Below are 23,998 nucleotides of genomic sequence, written 5' to 3' on the forward strand. Positions count from 1 at the left end.
TAGGAGCCTGAAAAGTTATCATTTTGTTCAATACAGATTGTTCGAGTTCAGGAAACCTCAGAGATATTTGAACATCTGTCCATCAGCCAGACTCAGACGGTTTATCCTATTGCTCAGATTGGAGCAACTACCCACAATCATGATCACGGGGAGAAAAGATAAGATTGCCGTTGAGCTGCGAATTTGTCGCTTATGTAAAATCCAAGATCAGCTGGAGACGGCAAAGCACCTGTTGACTGAATGCCCTGAGATGACCAGTACATTTACTCCCCTCCTTGGCAGCTATGTTCATGAAACCACATATATTAGGGACGTCTTGTTTTGGCACCATTGTCTGAACTCTAATAGTATACGCTTGTTGACAGCACTATATACCATCTGGCTGAGGGTTGAAGTTAGATTGGGCATAACTCTTTAGGCGATTATTTTAATTTTGTATAGGCATCTATTAAGCTGATGTAATGAAATGTATGTGTATAGTTTTTATATGGTAGTTTTGTTATTTTTTCTTTCTTTACTCTTTAGGATATGAATTCTCTGTATTTGCATTTAGATTCTTTTTGGATTATGTATTAACTTGCCATCTCATTTTAAATATGTGTAAACTTTACTATTTAAACTGTAACACAATAAATATTATAATTAAAGAGGGACCTACACACTTACAGGATGCTGGTAGGGAGTGCCCTGCCCTGGTAATGAACATTGTGCGATTGAGAAAATTAGTACAAATAGCAACAAACGTGGGTGACATGACAGAGGTCAACAACCAAGCCTGAGTGAACAAGGTTTGGGAACAAAATAAGAAAAATGGCGCATAACTGTTTTATTCCAGCAATTTAAGGAATTTCTGAAAGAATGTCTGTGCCCATTGTTTGTCAGAACTCCCTCAAAAAAAGCAAACAATAAACAAAGCTAACTGTTCACTACGGGCAGCTAACAGGTTTTACAATATGCATGCTAGACATGTAGCTACAGGTTTTCATGGATGCCTTAATCATATGATATTCCCCGAAAAGCACAATTTTAAGGCCCACAGCCTTTCTGCCATACCCCAGTCCTTATGGCAAGGGATACGCCTCCCTTCCAAGAATCCTTCCAATGAAAAACAAATCCCAATGATTTTGTTGTTTCCCCACCCCCCCATCCGAGCCATAAATACCACAATTCTACCCATTGTCCTCCTGTTTGTGTCGTGTCCGACTCCGTACAAGTTCCTCACTTCAACAATTCTTAACTGATGGTAAGTGGACACGCCAGTTCTCCTACTGTCCCGTCATGCCTTGGGAAGCAGTGAAGGCTTAATTGGGTATTGAGGCTAGTAGGGCCACAACCCCTTGCCCCCCCCAGAGATTCTAGCGGGGCAGATGTCAAGGGATATGCTGCCTTGAAGAACAGCGATTCCGGTGCTGCCCTTGCCTACATGGCACAGGCCCCTCCAGATAGCTTTCAGGATCTCTACTCCAAGATGGAAGACGGATCTGATGATGTCATTGTGACTGAATCCAGGCACCAGCAGGCAGATCCCCTTTCAGACCTTGGTTGGATAGGGTCCACTGTGCTACTCCATCCATGTAAGTTTGATGGGAGCCAGAAGATACGCCCACATAAGAAACTGCGATACCGATGCTTAAGAGGAGACGAATGTGAGCACCATCAGCTTCCCCTTCCTAGGTTCTATGCTATTTGGGGTGAAACTGGAGAGCAAAAAGGCTGGCACCCTTTAAAGGAAATCCAGAGCACTATCATTCAGGCCCAGACCCTTCTCACTCTGGTCCAATGAGGGACAACCACCTTCTCCCCCACCTATGTACTGCATGAGATACTCTCACCTGGGAACTTTTGGCACGGATGCTCTGAATCTAGCTGGAGCCATTATTAGATCTCCTCTGCCCCCGCACCCACTCTCATGACCCTTTAGGTCATGGTAAAGATAAGGGACCACCTTGGCCTGCCCCTCTAGTTGTGCCCTACCGAGTCAGAAAAAGACTTGCTTCCTGTTCTTCCGGTCCAGCTGGTGGTAGCCGCAACCCACTTCCTTCATAGATTCACCCTGGCACTGGGTCCCAGGGATTACCCACCGTGTAGCAGCTGGCACCGAGTAGAATGGCTATTCACAGGGGGCCTTACATGAAAAAAAGAAAAGGTCGCTGCAGAGATGCAATTCTTACAATCCAGAGCTTTAGGAGTCTGTCGACTTAGTCTTACACAAGGCACCGTGACTGATTTGTTTCATGGTGCTGCATTAGAAGGTGGCATTGCATCAGTCACACATGTTCTTCTCCGATGGCTCACTGGGCTGCCATCAGTGCATTTACATAACCAGTGGAGCCAAGATAGTGGCGACTGTTCCCCATATTATGTTTCCCCAATGATTACTGACACATTGTGTAAGTGTTGGCAATAAAAAGGCTGTGGGTTTTTATTGTACATTACGTAATATTACACAACATAATAGTCATAATAATAACCATATCATACCTAATGTACACTTTTGGGCACAAGGTCCAGGGTTGTGCCCCCTGGCCCGTGCTCATCTACCTCTACCAGCAGCCAAACTGTCTGCCAATTCAAGGTGGGACTCGCCCATTCTGTTTACCAGTAACTGCCCCTTGTGAGGGTTTTGTCATTACTTGGTCTTGCTCATGCAGAGGTGCATTCCACGGCTGCAATTTTCACCGTTTTATCGCTCTAGTCCTTTGCTAGGACTATACTTTGTTATGGTTTTAAGCCTTATGTGTTGGGCTCTCATTTACCCCTGCTCAGATGTCTGCTCTTTTAATTGACTTCCTGCTTGTTTAAGATTGGCCATCCCTGGTCTTCCCATGCGCCCCTGGTGGCTGTTACTCTAACCGTTTATGGTTCAACCAGTTCTGAGCATCCTTCTATTTCTTAAACCTACTTTCTTCTGACTCCCCAAAACATGGTCCTCTCGCCCTTCTGCCAGGCCGACAACTTTCCTGGCCTTTTTCCCTGCGTCCATTCCACATGCGCAGGCGGTTGGTTCTGCCCCAGTTTGACTTTATAATGTTTTCAATGCGAGTTAGCCCTGTAGCTTCTATTCATTTTAGAAATACCATTTTCAGCCACTTATTGTATTGTGCTAGGTGCTGTTTATACATGTTCTCTTGGCGAGCCCCAAACTACTAACTTAGCATTTAGTAGTACCGTTTTCGGCCACTTGTTAAATTGAGCTGGGTGGTGTTCGCCAATGTCTTCTCAGCGAGGCGTAATTTTTTTTTAAAACCAGTTTTCAGGTTTCGTGCTACTTGCAGCCCCTTTGCCCCCGCCGTCCGGCGTTGGCCTGTTGTTGCCATTTCTATTTCTTAATTTATTTCCGCTGGTATTTGCTATCGTCTTGCAGGCTATTACTGCCCTTATTCTACTAAACTTCTACATACCTTTCTTTGATTTGTTATTGTCCGATTTGTCTCCTTACTCATTTTCCCCTTTCCAATGTAATTCCTGAAGTTATCAATTGGTCCTGATCAGTGTCTTGGGGCTTCTGTTGGACCCTCTGCTAAACTTCGTTATTTGGCATGCCAATTTCAATGGTAATTATCTTGGTAGTTGCTCCTAAATTCTTATTTGTTTATTTACTGTTGTTTTATCATGTGCCTAAATATGTATGTAGTGGTTTCAGAGCATGGGTTGGGGGGGGCATCCTTATGTTATGCCCCATAATTTTGCATTTTTTCGGGCTGCCGTGTTGCCGCCAAGCTGTTCCACCAGCCCTGCTGCACCGAAATGTGTTCGATTATGGGGTGCAATTTTTCCTCAATGTGTAAACCATGAGCCATCTTCAGCGCCCCGCTAATTCCTGTCAATGTTGGGATTGGAATACATTCCTACCCCCATCTGCTGTTGTCTTGCTTTTACTTGCAGTGTGGGGGTTTGTTTGGCATACCCATTCCCGCCTCTCTTGACCGTAGGTTTTTGAGAGGGGAAATTTGTTTATTGCTCCCGGAGGGGGTTGGTTGTAAATCATTACCTCTTCTGTGTTTTCCTCACCATATACAGCTGTCTACATGTTTTTATCTTGCCCCATTTTTACTGCATTAATGCTGTTTTGTAATAGCGTCTATGTTGTTAGAGCCTATCTCTGCTGCTGCCCATTTGGCTGCCTGTTGGTAAGTGACTCGATATCTTGCTTAAGCCCAAACCGCAGTCGCATGTGTGTTGCGAGACCGCCTCCCCTTGCGCTGCTTTCTTAAACTGTTGGGTTGTGCTCGTTTAATTAACTTTGTCCTCTGGGTAAGCTTGCTCTTAACCCATACTCATTCCATTTTTATCTCGTGCTTATGAAGAAACAATCCCGGTGTCTGGATGCTGCTTAATATTAAACAGGGGTGAAGGGTTGGGTTTGGTCTTGCCTGGCTCGACTCTACCTTGCTGTGCTGACCGACCCGCTTCCGGTACTATTCTGTTAGTCCCTATTAATATACTATCTATTGGCCTCTATTCACTATCCCTGGGCCAGTTCGCCCACCTCTTAGCAGTGCTCTTAGCTGTGCTCTTTGTGGAGTCCTTGTGGCTGACTTGCTTCCCCTTTTACCCTGTGGGTCTCTTTGCCCGTACTTTCGTCCTGGACTACCCTCATATTTCTGTGGGGGCTTTCTTATGCCCCCCCCAGTCGGTTGGCGCCGGCAACCAAAATAACTGCACCTTATTGTGCCTTTTGCTTGCCATTACACCTTTTCCAGGTTACCTTGTATGTAGATGCTTTGTTTAGTGCTCTGGTCGGAGTCCCAACACAATGTACTTTCATGCTGCTTGGGCAGCTCTTTATAATTTCCAGGGACTAGCCCTGGCTTTTGTCTGCCTGTGTGGGTGCTTTCCAGCCCCCTGCCAACTGGTGCCTTCTTTTTCCCCCTGGATGTTGATTTGCTTACCTTCACCTTGGTGCCGTCTCAACTTATCCTCTTGGCTCGTTACCGTCTTCTGACTGCAGGGTGTCCTGCCAGTTTCTGTGCACCTTTGCCGGATTGGCGTCACCTCGTTTGGTGCCTCTGTGCTGGTGTACCCGCAGAAAACTCTGTGTACCTGGCCTGCTTTTGTTGCACTCCTTACGGGATGTTGTGTGAAACTGGGTCCCCCTTCTATGGGTTCTCCTTACCTTGAGGCAACAACCACACTGTGCAGTGTTCTAAGCCCAGTTTTCAGGGCGATTTTCTTTATTCTGCGTACGCAGAATCATTTTTGCTGCGTTCCATGCGGAATGCTGCGTGAAATGGAGGCATCTCCTTTCGGGTTCTCCCTTTATTTGCCCTCCATTGCCTGGCTGGCATTTTCTTTGATTTCTTGTTCCCCTATTTGTTCGGGAAACTTTTACACATGTTTGTTCTCTTGTTGCAGGTTTTGTAGCTGCCTTCTGTTATGCTTTGGTCAAAACTTGCGTTCGCCATCGCTGCAGTCCACCTTCTTGTACCACATACCACGTGCAAACGTAGGAGTATGCCTGGCTGGTTCGGATTAGCTGCGAGTCAGCTGCTCCTATTAAATCGACCACCTTCCAATAGTTTTTCTGCATTCCGTTCTGCGTGAAACTTGAGATTCCTTCTTCCTCCGGGTTCTGCCTCTATTTGGCTGCCCTTGTCTGGATGGATTTCTCTGTGATTTTTGATCCTTTACTGGTTCGGGACAAAAACTCTTCGCTATGTGTTTTGAGTTTTTTGTTGCAGATGTTGCAGCTGTCTTCCGCTATGCTTTTGGGCCAAAAAATGTTGACTCCAAATGCTGCAGTCCTTTTCTTGCATTGCCCTTAAAGTGTGTCATGCAGGGATATGCCCGGCTGCCTTTCCTTTCACTGTGAGCTCCCCGCGCCTGTCAAACGACAGCCTCGGTATGAATTATTAGTTGGGTGGCTTTGTTGCTTCCTTCGCCGTTTATCTCGCTATACCGACGACTCTTCCCCTTTCGTCGCTGTTGTATTCTATGTATGTCTGCATCACTGGAGAAAGGAAACACTAGTATTATCGCTTATTCTAGAAAACGGCTGAAACCCATGTGTTCATGGAAACTATGAAACGCAAAATACTTGTGAAATCAAACCTTGATTTAAAACCCCATTTGAGATTGACATGCAAAAGAATTATCCCACTTGACAAATACTACAGGGTTGCGCCCTTTTCACGTGACCAATGACCTTTGTAATGCCGCCGTGTGTGCAGTGCACAGAATATGACATACCGTTACCTTAAATGTACCTGCTCTGTAACTGGAAAGGCATGTGCATGCCAAGAAAACTAAACTTTGTAGTTCAATTTTATAACGCTGCTCAATATTGTAATTAGTTATTTATAACGCGCTTTATACCCAGAGGTTTCGAAGCACGAACCTGGGGATCGAACCTGTGTTGCTCTGCATCGTCTTGCTTCCAAGGCGAGCATGTTGTCCCTGAACTATCCTCCCGAGTCATGTGCCGCTACCATCAAAACCATTGTACTGTTGTACGAAATGTTCACTCCTTCAGCAATGCGTGCTCAGCGCTGCTATAAGTACTTTGTGCTTCTCTTTCCAGCAGCTTCCTGGCTTATTTCTTACCCCCCCCCCCGTTCGAAATTGCATCTACTGTAAGGAGTTTCTGACTGGACTACACCTAGTTGTCTTTCAAATTGTAGATTTCTTTGGTTTATTGCAAGTTTCGTAAACTCTGCTCCTTTGCTTATAGAAAAAACACTTTTTTGTAACATTGCACGTGTCGCTTATCACCATTTGCAGAAATCGTTCGCCGACACTCGTGCTGTCGTGTTTTGATTATCCGCTTTCGTCTTCTAGAGGCAACCCTGTTTTGTTATTTTCTTTGCTTCTTGCTACTGCCTCCACCCCCCCCCCCCCGCCGGCTGATGTATCAGGTTTGTGTACCATCGCTGACGTTTTTACACTTGGGTTGCTGTAGCAACCTCCGCCGCCCCCTTGCTTCGAGATTGGGGCCAAGCCCCTGCCCACCCCCGCTTCTTTGAGTTTTCGCACTTCTACTGTTGCCGCGAGTACTCGTGCACTCTGGTGCTGGCCTTTTTTCGGAAATCCCGGCTTCCTCACCCTTCTCATCAGAGGAGATCTTGCGTGCGTGCTCTTGGGTTTCGGCTCTCGGTGTGATACGGCGACGGAAGTTCGGTTGGTCACTTATTTGTAAAAACACCTTACGGGGCGACCAGTTCCATCTCCGTTCCGTCTGCTTTTTCTTTCCTATACGCTAGATCTTTTACAAATGCTTTTCGGAGTATGGATGGACCGGCTCTTGGTTCGTTCAGGCTGCTTCCTCTTTCTTCAGTTGTCACGGCAGCCCCCTTTGTTTTCAGCTCGCATGCCTTCCGCACTGGAGCAAGGCAAAGCTCACTATGCTTTTTATTGGGCCGAGAGTTGTGGGGTACATTTAAAGGCCCTAGACAGAAGCCTCCCTCTTCCGAACAGCAGCATTTAAACACTGCCACCAAAAATGGCCTCGTTTTTCTTTTATTTCATCTGAATGACACGAATTTCTACATTGCAATAAAAAAAAAAAAATGCCTTATTTTTTCACCTTAATGACGATACGTTATACACTGCAACCAAAAACAGCCCTGCTTTACTGTTATTTTACACGAGGGGCAAGAATTTCAACCCTACAAAGAAAAATGGCTTTCGTTTTCCCTTTCACATGAACACCAGCACTTTAAACACTGCCAACGAAAAAAGGGTTGGCTTTTTCTTTGTGTTCATGTCAAATTATAGAACCATCATTATCAATGGACAAATGCAAACTTACTCAAAAAGGAGAAATCAAAGAATCCTGTGACCTGCAAGACAGGATTTAAACATTAGAAGCAAAAAGCCTGCACACATGTATAAAGAAAAACAGCTTTAAAAAGCCACAGTGAAAAGATGGCACTGCTCGTGCAGAAGATGGCAAGAAAATATGATGTGGGGGGCGGGGGAGATGGGGGTGTTGACCAGAGACAATGTACATTATGTTCCAACCACAAAACTCCAGTCACCTGCCGAAAAAAACTGTGTGGGCTGAGGCAAGAGCTTCAAATGACAAAGCCCCACTTCCCGCTGAATATCACACGTATCCTATAACCAAAAAAAAAACAACAAAAAAAAAAAAACAAATAGTCCATAGGCTCCCCTCTACGAGAACGAACACGGCCCATTGACCTGTTCTTTGGGAAAGTACCCACTCGAGTGTCCGTAGCCACACTTTGGATAATTCCCATCTGTGAAAGGTACAGTGAGCTAAAGTGTGGCTGCGGACTCTAGAGTAGGTACCTTCCCAAAGAACAGGTCAATGGGCCCCGTTTGTTCTCGCAGAGGGGCGTCTATGGACTATTTTTTATTTTTTTTTGTATCCTATAACCATCCCACCATAAAATGTGATGCTGGAGGGGTGTCATAATTCTCTGCTCTGCAGACATAAAGGCAGGAGCCGGAAGATTTCAAAAGGAGGCAAAGTGTGGCTAGAGCTTGACCAGGAGCTGCAAGCTCCTTGTTGCACCCCCTTCCTAAGAACCCACACCACTTCAAAGAGACTTATAAAAAACACTGGTTACAGGCTGAGCCCAGGGAGACAAGCAGCTGTGGGGGGATAAAGCGGCCCTCCCCCAGGTGGAACAAGACACTCCCAAGTGAAATTAAAAGACTGATTTCATTTTAGGCATTTTCTTAGTATTCAGAAAAATACTCAATTCCATTTAATGCAATTTTTTCACGTAATTGCCAGGCGGTTTTAAAGAGACTAATTGCATTCACCTAGGACTTTTGGGACTGAAATGGCCAGTTAAGACTAGTTTCTGGCTGATCTGAACAGGTGACAAATATAACAGTTGATGAAAAGATGAAAGATTAAATTAGGAACATGCTGGATCATTTGCAGAGTCATAACTGTTATGCATTTTAGGAAAATGACAAAAATGTGCCAAAGGGCCATGCTACCTTGTACGGAATTGGTGATCGACTTATCTAATGCAAGACTTCAAGCCCAAGGATTGAATCTCTCCAGGACTGAAAGCTCTTCACTGGCACCCAGGGTCCGCAAGGATTAAGTTCAAAACCCTCTGCATTGTCCACAAGGCCTTCTGGGATCTGGGGCCTCTATACCTGCAACACTCTCTTCCTAAATATCTTCCTTCTCAAGCTCTTCGCTCATCCGCCTCCAACTCCCTCAGGGTTAGTCGCTTCTCCAAGCAACAAGTTGGTGGTAGATCTCTTTCCTCGGCTGGTGCCTGCCTGTGGAACAGCCTCCCTGCCTCCCTCAAACTTGAGGAGAACCATCTCTGGTTCTGAAAGCACCTCAAAACCTTTCTCTTTGCTTCTGCCTTTTCTCCTCCTCTCCTCTGCTGACCTCCTAGCTGTAACTGGAACTGCACTGGCTACCTGGACACCCTCTGACCTCGGGTCCAGGTCCTCCCACGCCAGCGTCTCACACCTGCACTGCCCTCCTGGCAACCCCCGCTCTTGGGGACTGTTTCTCTATCCCTACAGTCCCCCTCCCAGCTCGTGACACCTGTTGTCCGCACTTATCCATGCACTTGCCACTTGCTGGCAGTTACTTACTATTGTTATCATGTTGCCATGTACTGCATTGTCCCTGCCCCCTTCCCACGCACATGGGGGATCTGAGTGACACCTGGCCTAGTAGGATCGTGTCCGTCCTCCCTTTGTTTCCCCTCCCTTGCCTCGTCGCGCCTTGAAACACTTGTGTATAGGCGGGTTATAAATGCCATTTCATATGATTTCAATTCGCTATGAGTAACTGAAACCGCATATCTATTTCATATGGCTGGGGCTAGTTTAAGTATGAAGTTATGAGAAATAAACTTGGTTTTTGCCAAAAAGTAGTCATAAGAACAAAGAATTGTAATAAATGCAAAAAGGCAGATGGTGCTCTCTTCCCTTGAACCAATCATGACTGGGGGCAGAGAGGCAGAGAGAAACTGTCCAATTCTGGCGGCAGGGATAATTACAGGGTACTCCACCTAGATTGTAAAGTTAGTGATGTAATTTGTGCTATATAAGGGGGGATAGGGGGCTGTACTAGGTCAAAAGACAGACACCAAAATCCGGGGAGCCAAGAGAAGGAGGATGGAGAGAAGGCGGCTGACCCTGACCATCTTTGAGAGTGCAGTGACCAGACCCCTTGCCCTAGCTGTCCAGAGTGTCCTAAGATCCAGCTGGCTGTCCTGAATCCTCCCAAACCACGGCTTTCTTTGTAAGTAGTATATACCCCAGCTGTAAATTGCATAAGCCATTCATATTTATAGCATTGCATCCAATATTTCCCCCATTGAAAACCCCAAATTGCCAGTGTAATTCAGTCACGTTACCATAGAAGAATCTATTATTAGCCTGTGTATGTTAGCATATCTCCTTAAAAAATCCTCTCAGTTGTCTGCGTAAAGTAAAGCAATTAATTTCCCCATTTTAAATTCACAGTGGAAGATCGCTGCTATTCGAAATCAACCATTTTGTCCCTGGTGTAGTATTTAATTATTATAGTCATTAAGTGTTGCCTCATAAGAATTAGAGTTCGTTGTAACTAAAAACCGAATTTGTCCGTGTATTGTGTGCATTACCCAACAAATTCCTAGTTGCATCTGTCCTATTAAAACCCAAACCGTTGTTCCATTGTGAGCAATCCCTTTTGCCTAGATGTCTGTTGTGTGCCTCTGTCCTCGTCATTGAAAACCGATTTTCCTATTGTGAGCTAAACCCTGTCGCTGAGCTGCCTGTTATTGTAAACCCAGTGTAAACGAATTTCCATTTGCCACTGTATTTTCCTTTTTGCATTTGCTTTCTCCCAAAACCGATTTGCCGCCCCATTTAATTTCTATTTTGCCCTTCTGTGCTGATTAGTATTCTCAAAACTTTCCATCTCCTAAGTACAAGCAATCCGAATTTGCTTCTACTCTGTCCCCTAGCAGTTGTAAGAATCAAAATCCCATTCTGCCATTTTGCTCCAAAAAAGGGTTTTCACTTTCTTTGCTGGCTTCCCATCTGGTGGTGGTGAGCTTTACCCCAAATCCGATTTTCTCTCTCTATTCCTAGTCCTTGCCACTGCATTCCATTCAAAGGAATCAAGTTTAATTGATGTTTAGGGGCGAGTGTTGCAGGGGGGCGGGGGGAGTGCTATAACTGTGGCGCTATCACTTTCAACCTGATGGTATTTTCCCGTTTTGTCATTAAAACAAAAAAAGCGAGGGCAACAGCCCATTTCCACTTGGTCGCTCTAGATAGGATATTGCATTTGAGTTGCCACAATTGTGGTGGCTGCTGTGTGTTACTATTTTCCTTTTTCATTAAATAATAAATTAATCTCTTATTGATACACACCGGCCTGGTTCCTAGTCCACTGTGACACAGGGTGTTGTGCGAGACGGGCTAGAGACCTACTCAAAAAAAGAATCTGTGGTTTATTAAAAATAAAAAGTGCTTTATTGTACGCCACATTCGTTGTCGGGGAAGTTGTCGGGGAAGGTGTCCCTGGCTGGAGGGTGCCAAATAATAAAACTGTGACAGTGTTTTGTGCAGGTGGCACTTGCAATGCACGGATCAAACGCTGTTGGGAAAACACTGGAGCAAGGTGAAGTTCATAGTGATGAAGTAGGCAATACTTCATATATCTACATATATCAGTAGCTAGAGCCTTAGTGCTATCTAAGTTAGACTATTGTAATGCTCTTTATTTTGGAACATCCCAACAGAACATAAACAAATTGCAAGTCTTGCAGAATAATGCAGTTAGAGCTGCCTTCAACATCCCAAGGAAACAACATATATCCACAATGAGACAAAACTTTAACTGGCTGAATGTCAAACTGGCTTAATGTCAAACAAAGAATCAAACTCAAAACACTTTCACTAACACACAAGTGCTTATATAATCAGGCACCATTATACCTATGTGACATGTTTATATGTCATACCTCACTACGACCCAGCAGAACAGCTCAAACCCACTGTATCATCATACCACACTTCAACCAACAGCGAGAGGGCGGAGTTAGTTTCCCAGTCCTTGCTGCTAAAAAATGGAACGTACTGCCACTAACCATCAGAGCAGAACCTTTGTCCATGATATTCCGGAACAAGGTTAAAGCTTGGCTCCATGACCGGGACCATAACTATATATCCACCATCTGTTAGGTCATTAATGTACATATCTCTGCATTTGCATATTCTGTATATTCTATGCTTCACTTTTTGTATCCTAGGTACATTATTGTAAAAATGTGCCTTCTTGCACATTTCTATCTGTAACCTGTGTACCTTACAACATGTAAGAAAAGCGCTCAGTTGCCTCAGGGTCTTGACGAGCTATACAAATAAATAAATACTAAATACTTCAAAAAGAAAAGTGATCAGCATACGCAGATTACTTGTGGTGCTCCATACAGAGCACCCAGGTTTGTGCTGTTTGCTGCTCAGACAGCCCCTTATATTCTAACAGAATGGCCGTAGGCACTGCATGTGTGTGGGGGCGGCTTTCCCTGCTCCCGTCCGGCTTGCGCCGACGGCAGTTAGTGCCTCATGGTGACCATCGCAGGTCACCAGCTGTTATTTCCTGCCACTTAGATCTCTCTTGTAGGTGCTGCACATGTTAATGTGCTTTCGTACCTTGCTAGTGCCCCATCCAATCCTTCGAGTGTCTTTGTATCTGAGGGAGAGGGCAGGAGTATGGGGCAGACCATGTGTCTGCAGCATGTACCCCTACACCTGCGCCCTCCTTGCCCCCCCAGGTTACTTGTCTGCGCTTTCAAGCTGCGGGGTACCCAGCTGCGCTGCCTAGAACCTTGAGTGAGGGGGAAAGAGGGTGCTTTATACCCTTATCTGTAATTGGCTTAAGAGCCTTGCCAATTCCCATTCTACGCTCATATCCCGGATTCCGATGTGAGCCCACCCTCAGTGCTCAGAGCTCTCCAACCCTAACTCTCATTAGAGCATTTCTCTGCCCATCTCAAGCACCAAGTTTCTCACCACAAAAGTAGTATTCCTCGTGAGAACGACTTTAGCACTGAGAATGGGGAAATGGGTGCTCTCCTTTGGGCCTCCTTTCTTGGGTCTTAGCCCCAGAGTCATTGCTGCAACCACTCCATGACAAGATTTTCATCTCTTTCCACATGTCCTAGAGCAATGTATTGTCTGACTACCATCCCTGCCAATGTAATGCAAAGGGGGTGGGGGTTGCAGATTTCTCAGACTGTTAGGACACTTCTGATTTACCTAGAAATGACCGCTTCCTGCCCTACTTCTAACAGCTTATTTTGGACTCTTGGGTCTTCAGGTAAAGGTCACATGGTGTCTTCGATTAGCAGACGGTTGGAGTACACCATCTTGCTAGCTAGCATACGCTATGGTGGAGGTTCTGCTCCATGGTGGCTTACATGCCCACAAGGTGTATGGCTGCCTCCTCTGCAAAAACCATAGGTGTGGCATTGCAGGAAATATGCAAGGCAGTCACTTGGGCTACTGTGCTACCTTTATGCCCTATGATCGCTTCATCTGCTAGGTCCAACAAATCACTATTGTGGAAATGAGCCCTCCAACCGGCTCTTCCCTGAATAGATGATTCAGGGAAATATAGACTCACAGGGTTTGGCAAAAGACACTGTTCTGTGTGGAGAAGAGAAAGGAGGGGGGGGGGGGGGCGGTGTTACCATGTCAGCTACTATCTTTACAGCCAGAGAGACATGGGGGTAAAATCAGCCCTACTGGTAGAGAGACTCCCAGAACACCCTTTGTTTTGCATATTTAGTAACTTTGGGTCTCACCCTAAGTTACCAGGGGAATCCAGACGTGGACCCCTTGCTCACTGTTATCAGAGAGGCACAGCTCCACCTCACTGATGATGCCCAACAAGGCTGAAACACGTGTATGGGGTTGTTGTTGGTACTCTTGTTCAAAGGAGAATTGCTTAGCATTTCGGTGCTGGACTGCCCTTGGGAAGGACAAAGACTGATATGCAGGGATATTTCTTATCTGTGAAAGGGACAGTGAGCTAAAGACTTGGTTGAGACTCTCCCAGGGGCCATCCACCCAAGAACAGGTCAATGGGCTGTGTTCGTGCTGGTAGAGAGACTCTCATAACCCCCTTTGTTTTGCAGATAAGGGGTGTATTGATCACTTTTACTCCCAAAAAAATAGGCAAATACTGCCAAAAAAGGAAAAATAGGGAGGACCCAAACAGCTCTATGGGTATGTTTGGACCAGGGCTGCATGTAGAACAGGAGCAACGAATTACTATTATTACTGTCCGATCGGAAGAAGTAAACATGTATCTTTTAACGTACATGAATAACTAGGTGCAAAGAAATAATTATCACAAAAACATGTCAGTTTTCCTGTTAAAACATTTGTACTCGTTTATAAAATACTCCCATTGGGAAATAGATTTAAAATTTTACCCCCAAATAAAAAATAAGGGAGTAAAATACACCCACTTCAAAAGCTTATCTGGAGCACTGGGTAGGATTGGGCCTTAATCTACCAGTAATCTTCCTACTGTTCATCGTCACAGTGCTTACACCCCCCCACCTCGCCTACCGTGGGTGGAGGGAGCATCCCTCCTTTTTGGTTTAAACAAGAGGATTCTAGGTATAATTTGGACATTATACCCTGGATGCAGGAAGTGGGGTTATCAGTAGACTGTTTTTAAAAAATAACTTTTTGAAAGATTACTGATATTTTAAAAATGGCATTACAAAGTAATTGCTGCAAGCAGATTACGATCCGGAAAATGAAAATTTCTAACAAACAGTAGGGGCATTCAAAAAATCATCAAATGGCTTAAAAAGGATGTTCGAAAGGCTGCTTCCTTGCCAAAATGAAGCCCCCCTTGAGACAAGCCCTACACAGTTAATCTACGAGATGAAGAATATGGTACAGTCAGTGTAGATACCAAAGAATAAGAGGAATCAGTGAACGCCATCCAACATCTCTGTCCATCATCCTCTCTGCTTCGGATCCAAGCCCATCTGTGATAACCAACCTGCAGTACGGACCCAGTTTGTGTGCTGAGACTAACGATACAATAAATGTAGCATGAAATCCTTTAAGATGCTGCGACAGGAACTCTACCAAAAAGCACCAACTACAGCATACCAGCAGCCACTACGAAACACACACGCTAACCCACCTATTGGATTAAAGGTCATAGAAAATACAGCCACCCTGCAACATTATCCACTGGGGGGCGGGGGGTGGTTGTCGGGGAGGGCATAGTCTTCCTCCACATCAAAGGAGGAAATCCATGGTGCTGGATGTCGGGAAAGTTTTGTCTTAAAGAGCGGCCCAGATATGTCTGCATCTACACTCCTTCCCACTAAACTCTATGATATGGAAATAGCATGCAGGGTTGTCTACTACTTCTGCTTTATTAGTAGTGTGACTTATGCAGCAGCTAAGTTTACTCATCGGTTCGCAAAATATGACTAAATACACCTATTGGCCAAGATGATTTGGTTATTCATTCCCTGTGCAAACAATACACAGTTGTGTGGGGGGTGGGCATACCATGGATCATCCCATCCCTAACCACAGCAATCAAAAAATAATCGAAACACCTCTCTTGAACATTAGATTGAGAATGAATCCTTGTTTCACAAGTTAATTACCAGCTTAAGTGTATTCAAAGTATGACCATCAGGGAAGATGGTGAATCGGACGTCTCACAAAAAAAAAACACTTAGGAGCCACAACACTTGAGAAAGAGCGATATTGAAATTCAAACCACAAGACCATATAAACAACGCTTTTCGCATAATTAGCTGTAGAGAAGCTGGACAGCCAACAATGCTTCAGATCCACATAAACCTCCAACATCCCTGCTGCAATAACCCCTCTACCCAACAAAACACAACAGTATATCACTCCCCAACCGATTGCCCGTTTGGGTAAGGTGAACACCACAGAAGGAGGCAAACTAGACATGACACAAAAGAAGCAGGCCCAGGTGAGATTGGAGGAATCTCAGACCACCGACAGCTTCAGAAACATATTTCTTAATCACAATTGCATACATGAAATCAATCCCAAGACATGCGAACATATCACCACGAGAACCAAAAAGAAAGAATGTCAAATCAGATGCTGAAGGTCGGGACGATGCAAACCAGACCACCTTAAGATACACAGGGACACTCGGTACCTGGGTGCACAGACGTCAGCCGCCCAGGTCACCTCGAGTTAACACACATTTACCTACACTCCGGTCTCATGGAAGGTGCTACATGTCCTTGTGACCTCCCAAGCACCAACCCCATACAATCAAATCTCCTCACGGTATTTTGGAAGATGGTGAAACACCGACCAAACTCTGGGTCCAGGCGCAACAACATTGAGATTTTAAAATTGCACGTAAGGTAGAAAGCCTGCCTAAGGGCCCCAACCCATCTTGAAAACTGGCCTTGGGCATATCACATTGCAGCAAAAGGAAGAGTGAATAAACAACAATTCGCTTTACAAATGCCACCCAGCATAATATTAGCCATCTCTCACAGGGACAGCTGGACAGCATGCCCCCCCCAAAACATTTCCAGATGATGTGCAAGTCCACCCTATATGGAGACCTTCGATTAGCCAACAATTTCTACTTTCCAACGTCAGTCTGTCTCTCTGTTGAAAAAGCATTAGCAGTACTAGGAAGAATTTTACAAGGGGAAAGAACCTCGGGATACATTTTACGCAAGACCTTTAAAACCTAATTACATATAATGTTGCGATTCAGACCTATATTTGCGGAAATGCGTAAAGTGACACGAAATAACAGATGATGCCCTTATAAAGCGCTGACCAGGTCTGCAAAGAATCTGGGCCCAAAAGGGTCACGTAAATGGTGCACACAGATCGCCGAGCAAGCCGGCCTCTCCAGCCACAACAATTCAGCACCGGAACCAGGACAGCGACCCAGTCTTCTGAATCCACGACCGGCCAGCCACCCAGGCCCGCGTGGGGGTCAGGGCTGTCATCACCAACCATGCCCCATGGTCGACAGGCCTGTTCTGCCGTGAGCCCACATACACAGCACAACCACAACCAGACAGACCGTCTCCCTCACCCTGCTGGGTAATCACTCCCGGGCAGAGGTCTTGTCAGTGCTCTTTCTCACAGATCCGTCCCCTCAGCAGTAACCTGCAATTTTTATTTGATTTGGCTGAACAGGCGTCACCCTTTCCAAAGGGAAAATTAATTACACATATAACATTATACACTCGATGCAATACATTCAACATGATACAATACATTTATATTTAAAAAAAATGATCTGTGCATTTTTGTAAAAACATTTAAATTGCAGTACAATGTTTAATTAGATTATAGAACCATATTAGTTCTAAAACATCTGATTTTGATAAAACAGCAGCAGTAAAAAAAAATCAATTTTCCTTTGGCATGTTAAAACTGCATTTAGAAGGGGTTCTTAAATATAATTAAGAATGGAGACCTTTGAACTCACAAGATGTTTCTTAGTATTATGATTAAACTGGATAGTCTCTTTTTGAGCTTTTTTATTACAGAAGCAACAAAAGTTATGTTCTTTCGGTATGATGCCGCGTCTGGCTAGAAGATTGTTGGATGGCCATAAATTCAATCTAATTCTTAAAAATAGTAATCTGCAATTGTCCTTGTGACCTGGTCACTCTCGTTCAGTGCCCCTTCCGGCCTATCACTCTCATGGCAGTGTCGCCATGCTTCCCCCGACCCCGGCCATCCCCTGGCCACTCTCCCCCTCATCACTCACCGGACAGTGGCACTCACCCACTTGTCCCTCTCCAGACAGTGTCACTCATCCCTGCTCTTCTTTCAGTGGCCATCTCCCCCTGACCACTCTCTTGTAAGTGCTCCTCTGCCCCTGGTAGCACACCAATGTGTACCACACTCCCCATCACTCTCCAGCGGGGGCGCTCACTCGTCCTGCCAGTGCCCCCCTTCACCTGCTCCCTCTCCTGTCATTGCCCATTTCCCATTTCACCCTCATGCTATTGCCCCTTTCCCTCTGCTCACTCTCCTGTCAGTGTCCCATCGCCTGCTCACTACCCTGTCATTGCCCATCTCCCCTGCAAGTGCCACTTGCCCTCTCCACAATCTCCAGTCATTGCACATCTCTCCTGCTCAGCCTCCTGTCATTGCATATCCCCCCTGCTCACCCTCCTGTCATTGCATATCTCCCCTGCGCACCCTCCTGTCGTTGCATATCTCCCCTGCGCACCCTCCTGTCGTTGCATATCTCCCCTGCGCACCCTCCTGCCAGTGTCCATCTTCCCTGCGCACCCTCCTGTCATTGCCCATCTCACGTGCTCACTCTCCTGTCATTGCACATCTCACGTGCTCACTCTCCTGCCATTGCACATCTCCCCTGCCATTGCATATCCCCCTGCTAACTCTCGGCCAGTGTACATCTACCCTGCTCACTCTCCTGTCATTGCATATCTCTCCTGCCAGTGCACATCTCCCCTGCTCACCCTCCTGCCAGTGCACATCTCCCCTGCCAGTGCCCATCTCCCCTGCCCACTCTCCCGCCAGTGCCCATCTCCCCTGCCCACTCTCCCGCCAGTGCCCATCTCCCCTGCCCGCTCTCCAGCCAGTGCCCATCTCCCCTGCTCGCCCTCCTGCCAGGGCCCATCTCCCCTGCTCGCCCTCCTGCCAGGGCCCATCTCCCTTGCTCGCCCTCCTGCCAGGGCCCATATCCCCTGCTGCCCCTCCTGCCAGTGCACATATCCCCTGCTGCCCCTCCTGCCAGTGCACATCTCCCCTGCTCACTCTCCTGTCAATGTATAGCTCTCCTGCCAGTGCATATCTCTCCTGCTCAGCCTCCTGCCAGTGCACATCTCCCCTGCCAGTGCCCATCACCCCTGCCCACTCTCCTGCCAGTGCCCATCTCCCCTGCCCACTCTCCTGCCAGTGCCCATCTCCCCTGCCCACTCTCCTGCCAGTGCCCATCACCCCTGCCCACTCTCCTGCCAGTGCCCATCACCCCTGCCCATTCTCCTGCCAGTGCCCATCTCCCCTGCCCACTCTCCTGCCAGTGCCCATCTCCCCTGCCCACTCTCCTGCCAGTGCCCATCTCCCCTGCCCACTCTCCTGCCAGTGCCCATCACCCCTGCCCACTCTCCTGCCAGTGCACATCACCCCTGCCCACTCTCCTGCCAGTGCCCATCCTCCTGCCAGTGCCCATCTCCCCTGCCCACTCTCCTGCCAGTGCCCATCACCCCTGCCCACTCTCCTGCCAGTGCCCATCTCCCCTGCCCACCCTCCTGCCAGTGCCCATCTCCCCTGCCAGTGCACATCACCCCTGCCCACCCTCCTGCCAGTGCACATCACCCCTGCCCACTCTCCTGCCAGTGCCCATCACCCCTGCCCACTCTCCTGCCAGTGCCCATCACCCCTGCCCACTCTCCTGCCAGTGCCCATCCTCCTGCCAGTGCCCATCTCCCCTGCCCACTCTCCTGCCAGTGCCCCCCTCCGCGCCCCTCTCCCCCGGGTCACCCCCAGCCTCGCTACCTCTGCTCCTTGTCCAGCTGGTTGGGGTCGCTCTTCTTGCAGAGCTGCCGCAGCTTGGCCAGGTCCCCGGTGTAGGCGGCGCGGTGCATCTTGCCCAGGTCACGGTCGCGCAGCTCGTAGCCGCCGGCCGAGGTCAGGCTGCCGGTCTCGGAGGCGCTGGGCGAAGCGCCCCGCTTCCTCTTGGTGAAGCTGAAGATCTTCTTCATCGCGGCGGCGGCGAGGCGGCGCCCCCCGAGGGAAACCTAAAGCCCGGCGGGGCAACGGCCGGGCATGGCGACTCTGACCCACTCCCGACGCTTCCGGACAGCTTCCTCCGCGGGCGCAGAACGGCCTCCGAGACCGAGGCGGAGCCGAGCAGGCAAGGGCCAGTTCCGGGCCGCTGAGCGAGCACAGGCGCCTCTGAGAGAGGCTGACGCGCCGGCAACGGAATCCCGGCTGCTGAGGGCGCGCATATCGCGCATGCGCCGCAGACGCTACGTTTTGGCAGGCGCTTCGCACTTCATTTTTCGAGCTGCCGCGCGCATGGGTGGTGCCAGCGCCAGGCCCGTCCCCCCCCGCCGCACGCCAAGCCGATTGTGAGGTCAGAGGCCTCTACCAGCCAATCAGGGAGCGGCGTTGCTTATTATTCCAGTGCTGGAGACAGCGGTCTCGGGGCTCTGTGGTGTTGTGATCTCAGGAGCGTTCAGTGTAGCCCGGGCGGCCACGGGGTCTCGCGCTCTGGACGACTAAGTTGCCAGTTTACAACAAGCATTGCCAAAGGAAGTCAACCGGTTTGGCTTTGGTGAAAGCAATGTGTGGTGGCCTGGACAAACGACAGGGCACTGTTATAATTTAGATGGGTTTTTTTTTGGACACCTTATATACAGGAACACTTGAGGGGCCATTTGAGTCCTGGCAAGGGGAGTGTCTGTCCTCTCTGTAGGGTACTCACAGTTCATACAGTTGACTTCACTGCAAGCTGGATGCCAACTGAGTTGACACCTTGCAGCAGCAAGAGCACCCAGGAGCTCTGTTGCTTTGCCTGGGTCTGGAAGGCCGAATTGTAGCTGAGCATACATGCCAACATTTTGCCACCACTGGGAGGGAGATTTCATAACCGAAATCGGGAGAAGTGAATTTTACCATTGGATTGAATTGGGGATAACAATATTTTAGAAGGGAGAAACTATAAAATAGCACTTTTTTTGCTGAAATAATTGGGAGTCCCCCCCCCAAATCGGGAGGGTTGGCATGTATGGCTGAGCGTCTATGCAGGAGGAGCGTCTGGGGGCTGGTCTGCATTCCTCTGCTTCCCGCGGAGCTCTACCAGGAAGCACTCTTCGTGCGCTTCACGCTCACGAGATTACGGGCCGTGATCTCGCGAGGGGAGGCCCCCACATACCACTTTTCGTGGGAAAAGATGGTTGCTAGTCCATGACGAAGTCAGTGAATCTGGATGGCTTTCTTTTGTCCCTTTGGGGGCCTGTTCTAGTGGTGATGGCGCTTGGGTATTGGGTGGTTGTGCGGGTTGTTTCGAGTGGCGTGCGATCCTCTAGGGTTGCCTTCCAGTGTGGTTCTCTGGGACATGCGGCTTGTGTAGGCATGTTCTCTTGGATTCTTTTCTCCTGAAGCTTTTGTTTCTGGTTGTTGGAGGTCGCTTGCCGAAACCCATTGTTCCTGGTCATCACCTGCTTCCATGGAGGGGTAGGTGTTGGACGTTCTTTTGCGCTACACGGCCACTCTTTCCAGGTTCCACCGTCTTCCGTTGCTGGTGTGGACGTGGTTAGTTCCCTTATGAATGACTTCTATGGCCTTGCTCTATTTGGAGCCTGTGCTATTGTCTTTGTGGGGTAGGCGTATCTTTACCAGATCGCCTTGTCTGAACTGTGTGCGATAGGCGGCTCTGTGTTTATCGCCTTGGGATTTCATGATCTCCTTGTTCTTTTGCAGTCGGAAAACAATGTCACTCATGTCTATGTCTTCATCCTCTCTGACTTGGTAGCCACGGTGGTACCAGCGTGGATGCAGCCCTTCTCCCTCTCAACAATTGAAACATAGAAACTACTGTTTTGGCATTGGGTGTGCAGCGGTGGGCCACCACAGCCTCTTTGACTATTTTAGGTGGATCCAAACCTGATGCGCCTGCCAGTTGTAAGGCACCTTTGATGAAACGGTTCGCTCTTTCTACCAGTCCATTGGCTTGTGGGTAGTACAACCCCGCTCTCAACTGGCGGATATTGTGCTTCTTTAAGAACTTTTCCATTTCCCTGACAATATCCTCAGGGAGTCCTTCCCTTTGAAAAACGGCACCAAATACTTCTATAACTGTGCTCGTGGTGATGTCTGGTACAAATTTGATCTCAACCCACTTGGAACAATAGTCCACCATGACCACTCCGTAACTGTGGTCAGCCGACATGCCATCCAGCGGGCCAATGACGTCCAGTCCTATTTTGTGCCAGACACCGTGTGGGACTTCCGTGGGTATCATGGGAGCCTGTCTCACTGTCAGCCGCTTGCCACTGTTCGTGCACTCATGGCACCTTTCGATCATTGCCCTTATGTCTTGATCCATGCCGGGCCACCAGTATGTGTCACATACTCTGCATCTTGTAATGTTGCTGCCTAGATGGCCTGCATGTGCTCTGCACAGTATTACTTTGGGGATGCCTTTTGGGAGAATAACTCGGTCGCCTCTCAGTATCAGGCCCTCTATTACTGTGATCTCGTCACCGACTTTCCAATAAGGACAAAGACCTTCCAGGGCTGCTCTCTCATTGGGCCACCCATTGCAGGCCAACTCTGCTATGCGGCGCAGGGAATTGTCCTGTTCCATTTCTTCCTGCCAATGTAGCTCGCTCATCTCCATGAAGTCTCTGTTCTTCAGATCTCCTATGGAAGCAACTATACATTCGTCTTTGAGGAATGTGGTTCCTGTGGTACTTAGGTCCAGTAGTCTGGACATGCAGTCTGCTTGGGCATTCTTCCAGCCTGCGATGTGGGTGATCTCATATGTGTACTCCTGGAGTCTCAGTGTCGCTGTTTTGGTGCCGCCAGTGCTCAGCATGTGCACCAGGGGTCTATGGTCAGTGACTAAGCGGAATTTCGTCCCCCAAACATACAACCTGAAATATTCCACAGCCCAGGCACACACCAGCATCTGTTTTTCTATGGTGGAGTAGTTTTCTCAGACCTGGACAGAGCTATGGGCGCAAAGGTCACTATGTTTACTGTGTCTCCCTTCTTTTGGGTAAGTGTGACGCCCAAGCCGTATGCCCTGGTGTCTGTCTTGATGCATGTTTCCCATTCAGGATTAAAAGGTTTGAGACAGGGTGCGTGCAGGATCCTTTTTTTGATCTCGGCGAAGGCCTCATCTTGTTGGAATTCCCATGTGTATGCTGCCCCCTTCTTTAGGAGGTCTCTCAGGGGCGAAGTGGTTTCAGAGAATCTGGGGACGAATTTCGCGTAGTACTCCACGAGGCCCAGGAACGACCGAAGTTAGTCCTTTCACATCGGGGCTGGGGCATCAGTTATGGCTGTGGGTAGGTCTTTCTTGGGACTCACCCCTTCTTTTGAGATGCGATAGACAAGGTACTCTACTTCTCCAGCGCCGAATATGCACCTCTCATGGCGCAGGTGGACTCCCATGCTCTGTAGCTTGCTCAACACTTCGCCCAGTACCTTGTTGTGATTTTCTGTGTCCTTGGTTTATACCAAGATGTCATCTTGGAAATACGACACATTTTCGATTCCGTGCAACAAAGAGCTCATCATTCTCTGGAAGGCTGACGCCGCGGATGACAGACCGAATGGCATGCGTGTGTATTGGTACGTGCCAAAGGGGGTGATGAAAGCTGTGAGTGGGCGTGAGGACTTGTGCAGGTTTATTTGATGGTAGGCATCTCGTATCTCGAGCCTTGAAAATATGGTTGCTTCCTTCATCATTAGTACGATTTCATTGATGCTGGGAAGTGGAAAGCTGTCCGTGGCCACCTCTAGATTCAGGCTGCGTAGGTCTATGAACACACTTAGCTCATTAGAGTATTTCTTCTTGATGAGTACTACGGGGCTTAGGCACTCGGAGGACTCTACTGTTTCTATGGTGCCTTCTTTTACAATTTTCTGGAGCTGAGATTCAAGTGCTGATCTGGCTGTCACTAGAACTGGTCTGACCTTGTGCTTTACCGGTACTGCATTTGGCTTGAGGTGAATCTTGTGCACATAGTTTTTTTATCTTCCCAGGCATTTCTGAGAACAGCCTAGGGGATGCTTCTTTTATGTTTGGCACTCCTCCTGAGGAGACCAGTAGCACTTGATCGGGGGTGCTGGGGTCTAGTCGTATTCTCAGCTTTTGTTGGTAGTCCCACCCCAATACATCTGGGCTTTGAGACGAGAAGTATACTTTCATGGTAGTGGACCTGTCCTTGAATTCACTTTTAGCCTTGATATAGCCCAGTAGATCTACGGTGGCCCCACTGAAGACAGTCGGCTTTCGCTTAGTGCTTCACATTTCGACCTGGTCGCGTCCCATAATTTCTTTGTA

At 47.8% G+C, this 23,998-nt stretch overlaps 1 protein-coding gene across 4 annotated transcripts in view; it reads right to left on the minus strand.

Moving 5' to 3' along the window:
* Positions 1 to 19,977, minus strand: part of ANKRD26 (ankyrin repeat domain containing 26) — a 915,250-nt gene extending 895,273 nt beyond the window's left edge. For 2 of the 4 annotated variants that reach the window (XM_069627947.1, XM_069627948.1), the window contains exon 1: positions 19,477 to 19,977. In XM_069627947.1, coding sequence (XP_069484048.1) covers positions 19,477 to 19,682 — 206 coding nt within the window. In that variant the 5' untranslated portion in view covers positions 19,683 to 19,977. The remainder of the gene's footprint in view (positions 1 to 19,476) is intronic. The other 2 variants (XM_069627949.1, XM_069627950.1) reach the window with 2 other exon arrangements.
* Positions 19,978 to 23,998: the final 4,021 nt, after the last annotated feature.

This window comes from Ambystoma mexicanum, chromosome 12 (assembly GCF_040938575.1).
Source record: "Ambystoma mexicanum isolate Mex_15411 chromosome 12, UKY_AmexF1_1, whole genome shotgun sequence".
NCBI lineage: Eukaryota > Metazoa > Chordata > Amphibia > Caudata > Ambystomatidae > Ambystoma > Ambystoma mexicanum.